At 45.9% G+C, this 13329-nt stretch overlaps 1 protein-coding gene across 5 annotated transcripts in view; it reads left to right on the top strand.

Annotated features, from left to right (window-relative positions):
• The window catches only part of FARP1 (FERM, ARH/RhoGEF and pleckstrin domain protein 1), a 270933-nt gene that overhangs the window by 165867 nt on the left and 91737 nt on the right, over window positions 1-13329 (top strand). For all 5 annotated transcript variants that reach the window (XM_045081388.1, XM_045081389.1, XM_045081387.1 and 2 more), the window contains exon 3: window positions 9234-9338. In XM_045081388.1, coding sequence (XP_044937323.1) covers window positions 9234-9338 — 105 coding nt within the window. The remainder of the gene's footprint in view (window positions 1-9233; window positions 9339-13329) is intronic.

Below are 13329 nucleotides of genomic sequence, written 5' to 3'. Positions count from 1 at the left end.
TTATTTATTTGACAGAGAGAGATCACAAGTAGGTAGAGAGGCAGGCAGAGAGCGAGAGGGAAGCAGGCTCCCCGCTGAGCAGAGAGCCCGATGCGGGACTCGATCCCAGGACCCTGAGATCATGACCTGAGCCGAAGGCAGTGGCTTAACCCACTGAGCCACCCAGGCGCCCCAGATTACGCCCATTTTACAGAAAACGTAAGGGAGGCCCAAAGAGTAACTTGCCCAAGGTCACACTGCCATGGAACGGAGTTATGGGATTTGCAAGAAGGCAGGTGTCTTCAGAGTTTGTATTCTTAAAAATTTAAAAATTTTTTTTTATCTTAGCAAGTGGGATGAGGAGCAGTGCAGAGGGACAGGCAGAGAATCTCAAGCAGATGGTGCTGAGTGTGGAGCCCAACGAGGTGCTCTCTCACAACCCTGAGATCATGACCTGAGCTGAAACCAAGAGTCAGAGGCTTAAGCAGCTGAGCCACCTAGGTGCCCCCGGGTTTGTATTCCAAATGATGACACTGTGCTGCCTTTCTCCATCACCCAAGGGGTGGAGAAACAGCATGAGAATCATCTCCCACGTTTCAGTTGTCTCATTTCCATGTTAACCAAGGAGCCCTGCCTCTGCGGTGGAAAATCATGGTTGGCTTATGTGCCACTCGGCCTAGCATGCTGGGGCTATGCCTTACTATGGTCATCCTAGCTGTGTCCTACCATGTGGCCTACTAGCCCGCTTCGGTGCCTCTAGTTAGAACTCTGGGAAAGCACCAGCCTCTTTCCTTGTTTTTTTCGGCAAGTTTTCCCCAGGACAATTGGGAGTCCTCAAAATTGCAAGTATATATAGGTCTTGAAAGGGACAAGGGGGAAAATGGAGAGACTCTGGGGCACAACCATTAGGAGCAGGGTCTCCGAACGAGGTTTGAATCCCAGCTCCACAGCCCGTGAGTGTGTGATCTTGGCAAGTCTGGTACCTCCAGCCTGGAGTCCCCCAGGGCAGGTAGCTTTGTGGAGGTGCAGTTATGCAGCTGAGACTGAAGGGATCTCTCCATCTTGGGGTGAGCCCTGGGGCCATTGCATCTGGCCTCCAGTATCTTTATTGACGCCTAACAAGCCGCCAGCCATTATTATTGCTGTCCCGGAGGGGAGAATGGTAGGGACTCTGTTCTGGCTTCTCGTGTGCTGTCAAGAAGTCCCAAGCCCTGGTTGTGATTCACCTGCCTTTCCTTCCCTCTGGTAAGCATTTTCTTTTTCTTCTTTGGGTTCCAAAATGACCCAGATATTTGCCTTGAAATTGATTGTGTTCATTCATTCTGTGTTATACTCTCTGGTCCTTTGCAACCTAGAAGGTTGGACTCTTTCATGCTGGAGAATTTCCTTGCATTGAGCTTGCACCATATCCTCTGCTCTCGGGTCTGGATAGAAGTCGCATTGGTCAGACATTGGGACTCTTGAGCTGAAGCCATAAACTCAGTGCCATCTCTTGGTCAGGATGTTTTATTTCTAGGAGTTTTCACCTATATCTGTAATCTCTTCCAGTGAAAGTATTTCTGTGCTGCTCTTTTTTTCATCTTAGATTTTTTAGAGCTCTTAATTGCTATACAAATATTCCTTATTATAACCCTCTAGGTTTGTTTGTTTTTTTTGTTTTGTTTTTCTTTCTTTTCTTTCTTTCTTTTTTTTTTTTTTTTTTTTTTTTAGGTATAAACTCCTGGCTATATGGGGATACAAATTGCAGTGTTTTAACAAGGGTTTTCCTCTAGTCTGCATTATCAGAAGTGGCTGGCATCTCCCATTTCTGACCTTTGGGAGGGGGGCTGGCTCTGTGTAATGTGGCCGTTTGCCGACTGCTTACTCTCTTTCCTCTGCTCTGTTATTAGGTTTCAGTGTTGTTGTCTGTCCTCCTCTAGAATTTGGGGGACCCCTCTCACCTGCTGTCACTTCTCTCATTTTCTTCTCTTTCTTTTTTTTTAATGTATGTATTCCTCTTTTTCCTTTTTCTGTTCTCTACTGTTCTTTTTGAAGTGGGGTTTCTGGATGTAGTGGAGATGCATGTATTGAGTTGGCCATATTTAGCCACAGACTGACATTTTTTTCATCTCTTATATTAAGCTCTGTCTGGCAGTGGCCTTGTGCTAAATTTTCTAAGAAAAACATGCATTTATGGACGGTTAGGTGGGTTCCTGTGTAATTTCTGAAATTGTACTCTCCTTGAACTTCTGCTTCATCAGAAGCTCCTGAGCCCGTTTCACGTCCCTCTGACCTGACAGGTGGAAGGCTCTCAAAAGAGACAATGTTTCTTAAAAAGGATTTCAATTCTAGAACCCGTTCACATCTAAAGCAACAGCTGTGAGAAAGGGAATATATTTTAACAGCAGGAAAGATTAATTACCTTCTATAATTAGTCTACTACTTGCTGAGTGTATGTGATGATCAAGTTAGAGGAATTCTGCCAGAGTTCTTGTTATTCTAAATCTGCTTATTGGCTTATTATTTCCTTGTAATCTCATTTATCCAAAAGGGACTATTCTGGGCATAACTGTGTTGTCTCTGCTCCCATACAGCAGAGGGATGGGTATGAGTTTGCTAGAGCTGCTGTGACTAAGAATCACAAAATTGTGTATTGGGGGGGGGTGGTGCTTCACACAACAAATTTAATCTCTCTCAGTTCTGGAGCCCACAAGTTCCAAATCTAGGTGTCTTCAGAGCCATGCTCCCTCCAAGACTGGGTAGAATCCTTCTTTGCTTCTTCCGCCTTCTGGCGGAAGTGTGGGGGGATGTTCATCCTTGGCGTTCCCTGGTTAATAGTCCCATCACTCCAGTCTCTGCCTCTGTCCCCACGGGGCCTTCTCCCAGTGTGTCTGTCTTCACACCATCTTCTTAGAAGGGACTGTTCCTACTGGTTTAGGCCCAATGCGAATGAGCTCATCTTAACCTGACTCCATCTCGAGGACCCTGTTTCCAAATAAGGTCACATTCACAGGTACTGGGAGTTAGGACTTCAACATATCTTTTTGAGGGACATAGTTCAGCCCATAAACATAAGTTTGGCACCACTTTTTCCCCCCTACAGTTAAGCTTCTAGCTTGATGTTCGCCTTGTATAGAAATCAGAGAGACCACAAAACCAGCCAGCTAGCCCTGCCTGTAGAGGACCCGAGTGTCATTCAGTAGCAACTGATTAGGGACACTGGGTGGCTCAGTCTGTGAAACATTTGCCCTCAGCTCAGGTCATGGTCCTGGGAGAGCACCCCCGTCGGACTCCCTGCGCAACGGGAAGCCTGCTTCTCCCTCCCCTTCTGCCAGTCCTCCTGCTCGTGCATGCACACTCTCTCTCAAATAAATAATTTTTTTTTTTTTATAAAAAAGTAGTAACTGACTCCTGTGATGAGCATCTTGCCACTCAAAGCACAATCTTTGTCCCAGCAGCCACCGCTCTGGGAGCCTGTTGGGAAAATGGTGACCTTGGGGCCTCGCCCCATTCCCCAAGAATCAGCACTTGCAGCTGGTCAGGTTGATTGGCGGGATTGAAAACCGGAAGTACCGTGCTGAATCACCCCCAGCGGGGCCCCGGGGTGGCCTCTGCATCAGGAGGTGTCCTCTCATGGCACACTGATGGGGTAGCCAGGTTTCCTGTGCCCTGACGTTGCAGAGGCATGCCTCCGCCTCGGTGTCCACTCATTCCCGTACCAGCCATGCTCGAAATGAACATCTTCCCTTCACAGCAGGAGCAGCAGTGATGGAGAACTTCTTCCTCTGTACCAGAGCCTTTGCTCACCACTTTGCAATCATCGTTTTAATGTTTACACTGATCTTGGGGCATAGATGATATCATCTCCACGCCTCTCATTGACTCCCGCGTCCTGTGGACTGAGTCATGCTTCCCCAACTCTCCATTCGTATACTGAAGACGGAACTTTCTTTGTGGCTATCCTGAGAGTAGGGAAACAATGAAGGTCAAATGAAGCTAGCTATAAGGGCAAAACCCTCAGTAGGATTAGTGTTCTTGGAGGAAGAGACACTGGAGAGTTCTCTTTCTAACATGGTACGTCGCATTCTCTTTCTCTCTAACATGGTATGTCGCGTAATATTCGGGTTTAGCTGGTTTCTTGTTGGAAATACTTGTATTGATTTCTGTTTGTGCAGCATCTAAGCCCAGTGCCTGTAGGCTCCTCAAGCCTGCAGCATCAGTTGTATCCACCCACCTGGTCAAAAAGTAGCCAAGGGCTGTGAGGAAATCTATGGGATTCTAATGCCCTAAGATTAGGGTTGTTGAAGGTTAGTGGACTATAAGACTTTGAATCATATTCTCCTAAGAGGTATTAAAGGTAAGAAAAAGGGACCAAGGCCTTAGAGAGAAGCCATTCTCTGCTGGATTAGAGCCAGTCCTGGTTGTCATGGTTACCTTAATCCTAAACCAGGAAGAGGGGGGAAGGAAACAAAACACTTCGAGAAACAGCTTTCTGAAACCTCAGCAGATACAAAGTTTTTAAACCTGGGCGAATGTTATCTTTATAGGTTCCTATCTAGGAGATTGCTTTTGAAAGCTTAGAACTGTAGCATGTATCAAGTAGGGGAAATTATTCGGAAGCTTGGAGGAAACAGAGAGAGGGAGGAAACTAGACCCTACCCCAGAAAGAATTGTCTTTATTCTTTTGGAAAAGGAAAAAAAAATACTCCCACATAAAACTTTATGTAATAGAAAAAACCTAAAGGCATAGATAGATTTTTTTTTAAGGTACAATAAACGAAAGCAACTTTGATTCACAATTTTTAAAAAAGATTTTATTTAGGTATTTGAGAGAGAGCAGGAGAGCACAAGCAGGGGAGCAGCAGAGGGAGAGGGAGAAGCAGGCTCCCCATGGAACAGGGAGCCCCATGCAGAGCTCCATCCCAGGATTCCAGGATCGTGACCGGAGCCGAAAGCAGACGCTTAATGACTGAGCCACCCAGGTGCCCCTGATTCACAATTTTTAATAGCTTAAAAAAACAAATTTGAATGTTCCTACTATTTGTTATTCAGTGTTTAGTGGCCATCCCCAAGAATGCAGACCTCCTCCTACAAAGTAATTTTTTTTTAATTTTTTTTAATTTTTATTTATTTATTTATTTATTTTTTTAATTTACTTGACAGACAGAGATCACAAGTAGGCAGAGAGGCAGGCAGAGAGAGAGGAAGGAAAGCAGGCTCCTGCTGAACAAAGAGCCCGATGCGGGGCTCGATCCCAGAACCCTGGGATCATGACCTGAGCCGAAAGCAGAGGCTTAACCCACTGAGCCACCCAGGCGCCCCCTCCTACAAAGTAATTTTATAGGATTCCGTGAACAGCCAGTTCAAAATGGAGAGAATCAGCAGGGACGCCCAATATGAAATTAGTTAACTTGTTTGTGCGGGAGGCTAAAATTCAGATGCCTTTTGAAGCATAATTAAAAGTAGCCAATAAGAAAAAAGTGGTGAAAATGCGATTATGTAGTTTCACTAATTGCTGATCTGTTCTCCAGAATGAAACATATAATTACTCTTGGATGTCTTTTCTGTAAGGCATACACGTCCATAATTACTTTTTATCAAGACTGGCTGAGTGTGGGGTTGGCCAGACTGACCCTTACTTAGAGGCTATGGGGGTCTTAGAGGTTTTTTCCCCAGCCCCAATATAACACATAGGGATAATTAAAGAAGTCATTTGTCATAAGATCCTTTTCATATTAAACTTACTAATGTGTAGGTTTTCAGATGATGTGTATATTGGTTTCCTTTCCTCATGTAAGTAGCTTGTGCAACATTAAATAGAAATGTGTGTGTATCTTTTTTTTTTTAAAAAGATTTTATTTATTTATTTGACAGACAGAGATCCCAAGTAGGCAGAGAGGCAGGCAGAGACAGAAGAGGAAGCAGGCTCCCTGCTGAGTGGAGAGCCCGATGTGGGGCTCGATCCCAGGACCCTGGGATCATGACCTGAGCCGAAGGCAGAGGCTTTAACCACACTGAGCCACCCAGGCTCCCCAAATGTGTGTGTATCTTAAAGTCAGCCCCTGCCCCCCTTTGAGAAGAGACCTCTTCAGGTCAAAATTCCTCTGGGTCTAAGCTTTGTGCTCTGCTAGCTTTATCCACGCTGTTGGATATACTCCCTTCCCCAACTCACACTTCATCAACTTACGTCCAGATTTGTTTTAGCCAAAGGGCTGGTGGATTTATAGCTTTCTGAACCCCATTCCTGGCTCCTGGTGCAAAGCCTGCCCCAAATGCAAAATTTGCAGTTACTCAACAATGTTCATTTCCTGCCCAACACATAAAAGACCTCTTTGCACCGAGAAATCTTAGCCGATGTCGCGTGCGCCCACATGGGTGTTCGCTCACTCTCCCCGTGTGGTCGGGCCTTCACAGCCACTCTTCGTGAACTAGTTCTACCCCTCAGTATTTTTCTAAGCTCTAATGTTCTAAGAAGAACTCACTTTCTGGCTCGTAAAAAAAATTTGAGACAGACTCTATCATGCATCACCCCCTGTGGCTGTTTTCAGATATGAATCCCACTGCCCCTTTTTCTTATTTTTTTCTTCTGCATTTTGCGTTGTGAGAAAACATCTGTAACGTGAAATTGACCAGTTTAGCCGTGACATGTGCAACTCAGTGCCACTAAGTACACTCACCAACACCACCATTTATTTTACATTCTGTGATTTGATTTCTTATTTTGTGGGTTTTTTAAAAAAAAATTTAAATTCTAGTTAATTAACATATACTGTGATGTGAGTTTGAACAAAATTACTTTGAGTGTGAAGTTCCAAAAAAATCCACTGGAGACAAGCAATGAGGAACGATGTTGCAAACTGTCAGAGTAGATCCAACGTGGGAAGTACAGGAGGGGTGATTTCTCTTCGAGAATGGGAATGAAATCTTTTCTCTCTTTGTTAGACATCCCTGTTTTTCTCATGAGTCCTGCCATCAGCGCACGTGGGATAATTTTACCAGTGGTTTTTGAACCAGGCACTGGAAGAGCCCGGTGAGGTTGGTATTCCCTGTGGCAAATACTGTATGCCTTCAGATAGCTGTGAATATCTTCTGGACTTCGGTGATGAGAATTCTAGGGATATAAAATGGCATCTGTTTAAAAAAAAGAAATGCTTATTGACTGGACACCGAAGCCTCTTTAATGACTCCTGCTAATGGACATGCCCATCATTGAACCTGTCAGCCTCTAGCTCTTTCTGTCCATTAGTCCCCTGGGTTACTATTTGGTTGCTGTAATGTTCCACTCTTCTCAGGGGGAAAGTGCACATGTAAAAGCAGTAACTGGAAATGACCATGTTTTGAGATGTTTTCCTTCCGGTGCTTGATCTGTGTGGTAGACTTGGGTCCATTTTATTAGTGGGTCATTAGGAATCCACCAGGCAGAGGCACCTGGGTGGCTCAGTTGGTTAAGCCACTGCCTTTGGATCAGGTCATGATTTTGGAGTCCCAGGATCAAGTCCTGCATCGGGCTTCCCGCTCGGTGGGGAGTCTGCTTCCTCCTCTGACCATGCCCCCTGTCTCGCGCTCTCTCTCATTCTCTCTCTTTCAAATAAATAAATAAAATCTTTAAGAATAAAATAAAAAAAGGAATCCACCAAGCAGTGAAGAAAAACCAAGGCATATGGTTCTTAGTGTTGAGGGTAGGAATTGGGACCTTGTCTGTCCTGTGTTCCCTTTCCCTAGAGGTTCAGTAACTAGAAAGTGCTTGTACGGTACTGATTGCTGTGGGCATTTGGTCCAGCTGCTGTGCTGGACAGTAAGTCTATGAAGGTGAGTAAGGAGCCCAGAATTTAAGTGGAGACGCAAGCTCGTGTATACTTAACGATATAGAATACTGTGGAATGAGGAAGTTTTATTCATTTGTTTATTCACTTCCAAATTGGTTGGTGTGTAGGCACCCTGGATACAGAAGTTAACAAAACGCAACCTTTACCTTCCGTGTAGGTGAGGTGTGGGAGTGAGCTTGCGCAATGTGCTGGGAGAACCTAGGGAAGAAAGTCCTAAATTCTGCCGTACTTGGGGTGGGAGGGACGAGGAGTGGGACCAGGGGTTCCACAGCCACAGAAAGGATACGGAATCATGGGTCGATAACTTTACGTCCCCACAAAACCTGCACGCACATATTTATAGCAGTTTTATTCTTCCTCATCAACACTTGGATGGTCATCAAGATGACTTTCGGGGTGCTTGGGTGCCTCAGTCATTAGGCATCTGCATTCAGCTCCGGTCATGATCCCAGGGTCCTGGGATCAAGCCCTGCATCGGGCTCCTTGCTCAGCGGGAGCCTGCTTCCCTCTCTCCTGCTCCTCCTTTATCGCTTGCTCTCTCTCTCTCTCTGTCAAATAAATAAATAAAATCTTAAAAAAAAAAAAAGATGTAATGGATAAACTGTGGTACATTCATGTAAGGGAACGTTATTTAGCAGTTAAAAAAAAAACGAACCAAGATGCCATGAAAAGACATCCAGGGACCTAAGTGCATACACTTGAGCAAAAGAAGCCAATCTGGGAAGGCTACATGCCATGTGGTTCCCACTGTATGACATTCTGGAAGAGGCAGACAGTGGAGGCAGCAAAAGGAGTGATAGCCAGGAGTCGGAGGTTGGGGGAGTAAGGGTTGACTGGGTGGCACACGGTGGATTCTTAGGATGGTGAAACTATCCTCTGTGACCCTGTGATGGCAAAGATGTGATCTGATACATTCATCAAGATGTCTGGACCTCTAGAATGCAGAGTGAACCCTGCTGTAGAGTGTGGGCTCGGGGTGCCGATAATATGTCGATCATGTGTCCGTGTTGGCTCAGCTGTGGTTACAGATGGATCGATACAGGGTTAACAATAAGGGATCCGGTGTGTGTGTGGTGAGAAGAGCTGTGTGGGGATTCTCTGTGTCTTGTCTTCAATTTCCTATCAGTCTAAAACTGCTCTAAATAAATTGTGTGTGTGTGTATGTGTGTGTGTGTATTTATTTATTTATTTTTAAGAAAGGGGGTGGTGCGTGGAATTGGGGTGGGCAGGGGAAAATGGCAGAGAATTAGCAGCTAAGTAGGAATGCAGCCTGTAAAAGACTCCAGGGGGTGCAGTCAGGGGGTCCAGTGGTCAGCATCCGTGGAGATTGGCAAGCCGAGAAGGGCCGGAAGATTCAGGAATGACGAGGCTTCCCGTGATGGGAGCCGAGGTTTGTTTTCATCTCTTCCTGTGTTGGAGGTGGGTAACTCCTGTTGTTTCTCTTCGCAGCAAAGAGCCCCGGGGAAAGTGTTGCTGGATGCGGTCTGCAACCACCTCAACCTTGTAGAAGGGGACTATTTCGGCCTCGAGTTTCCCGACCACAAGAAGATCACAGTAAGTGGCAGGAAATTGATGCTGGTATTTGACCATCTGCTCAGTGTCGGGAAAGGTGAGGAACCAGGTGTGGTTCCTTGGCTGTACAGACCTGTCGCAGAAGAAGAACATCCCGAAAGCCCTTGTTAATCTTGTTGGAAAATACTACATATGTAGGGTTAGCAAGTGCCAAGAGCATGCTCTGTGAAGGCTTGGCTCCCTCTGACCCCTCCCCCCACCTCTCCCTCCAGAAACTACCATTACTAGTGGCCCCGTATCCTCCTGATAAACGTCCGTGTCTGTGTATATACAAGCACATATTTCTGAAACATGTGGTTTTGGGGAAACAATATACAACTTCCTGTATCGTCCCCACCGCTTCTGTTAATGTATCCTGAAGCTCTTTCCTTTTCCGCTCATAGAATCCACTTCCTCCTTTTTCAGGTTCGTGCCATTGCGCTGAATGGTCATGCCATGATTTATAACGCCTCTTATAAATAGTGGGATATGTAGGTTGTTCCCAGTCTTTCTTTTTTTTTTTTTTTTGTAAACAAATGAAGCTACAGGGAGCCCACTAGTACATGATGCTTTGATGCTTGCGACCAAGTGTTTCACTGCTTAAGATCCATCCAAAGGCCTGGGTTTCCATCATTGTAAAGTTTGAAAGATATATCATGTTCTTTACAGAGGTTTCACCCCTGTGAACCCAAGAGTGAGAACATAGCTTACTGTTTATTTTGTCTTTTGGCTCAGGGAACTTTCCTAAGGTTGTATCTTAGTCTTTTAATAGATGTCACTTGAGACTACAAGTTCACTGATTGTATTTGTCTTTGTTCTCTGAATTACTACAGGGTACCTAGCACTTTTGTGAGCCACTGTGCTGGGGATAACTGTAAGTCGCAGGGAGCGTATGATCCAGGTGGGGTGTCAAGCTTAGTCAGTAACTAGCCCAGGGCATGTGACAGGGGCCCCATTGGGTCCAGGGGCATTGGGCAGTGAGGGGCAACACATAACATTGGTTTGGTGTTCAGGGTCTCCTTCCCAGGTACTATGAAACTGAGTCCCATGAGCCCAGTAGGAGTTGACCTGATAGAATGTTCTAGTGAGAGAGGACCCTGAGTTTAAAGGGCAGAAAGCAACCTTCAGGAACCTGCGGGTGTGGCTGGAGTTGAGCAGTTAGGGGGAGGGGCTCAGGTGAAGGAGTGAGAAGGAGGAGGCTCTCAGGTAGGCAGGGAGCCACACTTTGAAGGACTATTTTTTTTTTTTAAGATTTTATTTATTTATTTGAGAGGGAACGAGCAGTGGGGTGGGGCAGAGGGAGAGAGAGAAGCAGACTCTGCTGAGCAGGAAGTCTGATCCAATCCGCTTGATCCCAGGATCCTGGGGTCATGACCTGAGCCAAAGGCAGATGCTTAACCCACTGAGCCACCCAGGCATCCCTGAGGGACTTTTTATACCATTGGCATCCAGTAGAAGGAAAATATGAGCCACATATGTAATATCACATTTGCTAGCAGTTATGTTAAAAAAAAAAAGTAATTTTTTTTAAATGATTTTTATTTATTTATTTGAAAGATCAGAAGTAGTCAGAGAGGCAGGCAGAGAGAGAGAGAGGAGGAAGCAGGCTCCCTGCTGAGCAGAGAGCCCGATGCGGGGCTCGATCCCAGGACCCTGAGACCATGACCTGAGCTGAAGGCAAAGGCTTTAACCCACTGAGCCACCCAGGTGCCCCAGTAATTTTTTTTTTTTTTTTTTTTAAGATTTATTCATTTATTTGTCAGGAGAGAGAGAGGGAATGGAGGGGGAGGGGCAGAAGGAGACGCAGGCTCCCCGCTGAGCAGGCTTGATCCCAGGACCCTGAGATCATGACCTGAGCCGAAGGCAGACACTTATCCGACCGCGCCACCCAGGCATCCCAAAGTGAAATTAACTTAAAAGTGTATTTAACTTAGTGTGTCCAAAAACATGATCATTTTAATATGCAATCAATATCAAAAACTATGAATTAAGCTATTTCACCTTTTTTTTGTGCTGAGTCTTTGGATCTGGCATGTACTTGACTCTCACAGGCCCTCTCAATACACGCCATCCGTGTTCCCGGCGCTCAGTAGACACGTGCAGCCCGCGGCTCTTGTGCTGGACAGCACAGCTCTGTACTAAGCTAATGTGTTTGGGAAGCTGTCAGTGTGTTTTAAAGGGAACATGATAGGATCCAATTTATCGGTTAGAAAGAGGACTGGACTGGAATAGGACAAGACTAAAGTCAGGAAAGCCATTAGGAGCTTGCTGTTTATCAGGCTAGAGACGGCGCTGGAAGGAGCTAAGGGGGTACCGTGGTGGAGAGTTGGAGGGAGGTGGGTGATTCAAGAGATTTTGGGGGGAGGAGGTGGCTGGGGATATGAGTGAATGGATGGGCTCGTGACGCCAAGGAGGCTCAGAGCAGCTGGGTTTCCAGCTTTGCCATCTGGGGGATAGTGGTGCCAGTCACTGGAGATGAAAGTCTCAGAGTGGCCCTGTCTGTGCAGAGGTAGACACAAGGTATTCCATCCAGACAGGAGGACTCGGGCGTCCGTGGACATCCCGGTGGAGATGTCCAGTGGGCATTACCAGTAGGTGTATCTCCCGGAGCACAGGAAAGATATCTGAGTTGAAATGTGGACTTAAAAAATTCTAGGAGTATTTTATTTAAAAAAAAATTTTTTAAAAGACTTTATTTGTCAGAGAGTGAGAGCACAAGCAGAGAGAGTCACAGGCAGAGGGAGAAGCAGGCTCTCTGCTGAGCAAGGATGCGGGACTCGATCCCAGGACGCCAGGATCGCGACCTGAGCCAACAGCAGATGCTTGGCCAACTGAGCCATCCAGGCGTCCCCAATTTCTTTTTTTTTCTTTTTTAGATTTTATTTATTTATTTGACAGAGAGGGAGAGGGAGAAGCAGGCTTCCCGCCCAGCAGGGAGCCTGGTGTGAGCCTCGATCCCAAGACCCTGGGACCATGACCTGAGCCAAAGGCAGACCTTAATGACTGAGCCACCTAGGGGCACTCTAAAAATTTTTTTGAAAAGATTGTATTTATTTACTTGAAGAGAGAAAGAGGGGAAAGGGAGAGAGACAGTGTGGAGTTTGCTCTGAGCCCAGAGCCAGATGAGGAGGATGACCTCACCACCCTGAGATCATGGCCTGAGATGCAATCAAGGGTTGGACATTGAACCATCTGAGCCACCCAGGGCCCCCCTCCCCAGGGTTATTTTAAATATCAGCTGAAGCTCTGACACTGGACGAGAGGGTAGACTGTGTAAAGGAGGCTCGCTTGGAGCCACCGGCATTTAAGGGATAGAGAAGAGCGAGCCCCCAGAGGAGGTGCGGATGGGGAGGAGGAAACCCAGGGGAAGGACACATCACAGAGCAGAAGAGAGTGTTACAAGGAAGGCAGAGACAGGAGTTGAGTGGGTAGGTGGTGAATGAGCAAATCTGTCCCGTACCTAAAAACGGGTGTGAATAGTGTTTTCTCAGCTTGTTCCTGTCTCCAAATACTCTTTAGCATTTCCGCATGCCTGAATTAAATCTAAGCCTCCCTGACTCCCGTTCCTTTTTCTGATGTGGCAGATGACCACAGATGGGCCAGATCTAATTCTGCATTCTATTTATCCAACAATTATTTTGTGCCTACACTGTCTGTCATCATCCTTTGTACCGTAGAAGACACGAGTGACAGCAAGAAGTGGTGACGGTTTCCATTCATTAGATGGGCACAGCTTGAAAAAAACAGAAAAGTGAACTGCTTGGTAAGAGAGAGAAGGAAAACAAATAAATTACAATACAATGTGGCTAGTTCTGCGGAACATTGTTTCATAAAAGTATTTTATGTTAAAATACTGATTCTCAAAACACTGGAGGGTAATGCTGTATTATTATTTCTAACAACTTTGCCTTCCCCGACTCCACTCATGCCTTGTTTTGAGCCAGCTGGAGTTGCCTTTTTAAAGCATAAATTAGCTAATGGTGGAGTTGGGGTT

The sequence above is a fragment of the Mustela putorius genome, unplaced genomic scaffold (assembly GCF_011764305.1).
Source record: "Mustela putorius furo isolate JIRA1106 unplaced genomic scaffold, ASM1176430v1.1 tig00000551_pilon_pilon_pilon, whole genome shotgun sequence".
NCBI lineage: Eukaryota > Metazoa > Chordata > Mammalia > Carnivora > Mustelidae > Mustela > Mustela putorius.
The sequence above is the reverse complement of the archived record's forward strand: the minus strand, read 5'-3'. Positions and strand labels throughout refer to the sequence as shown.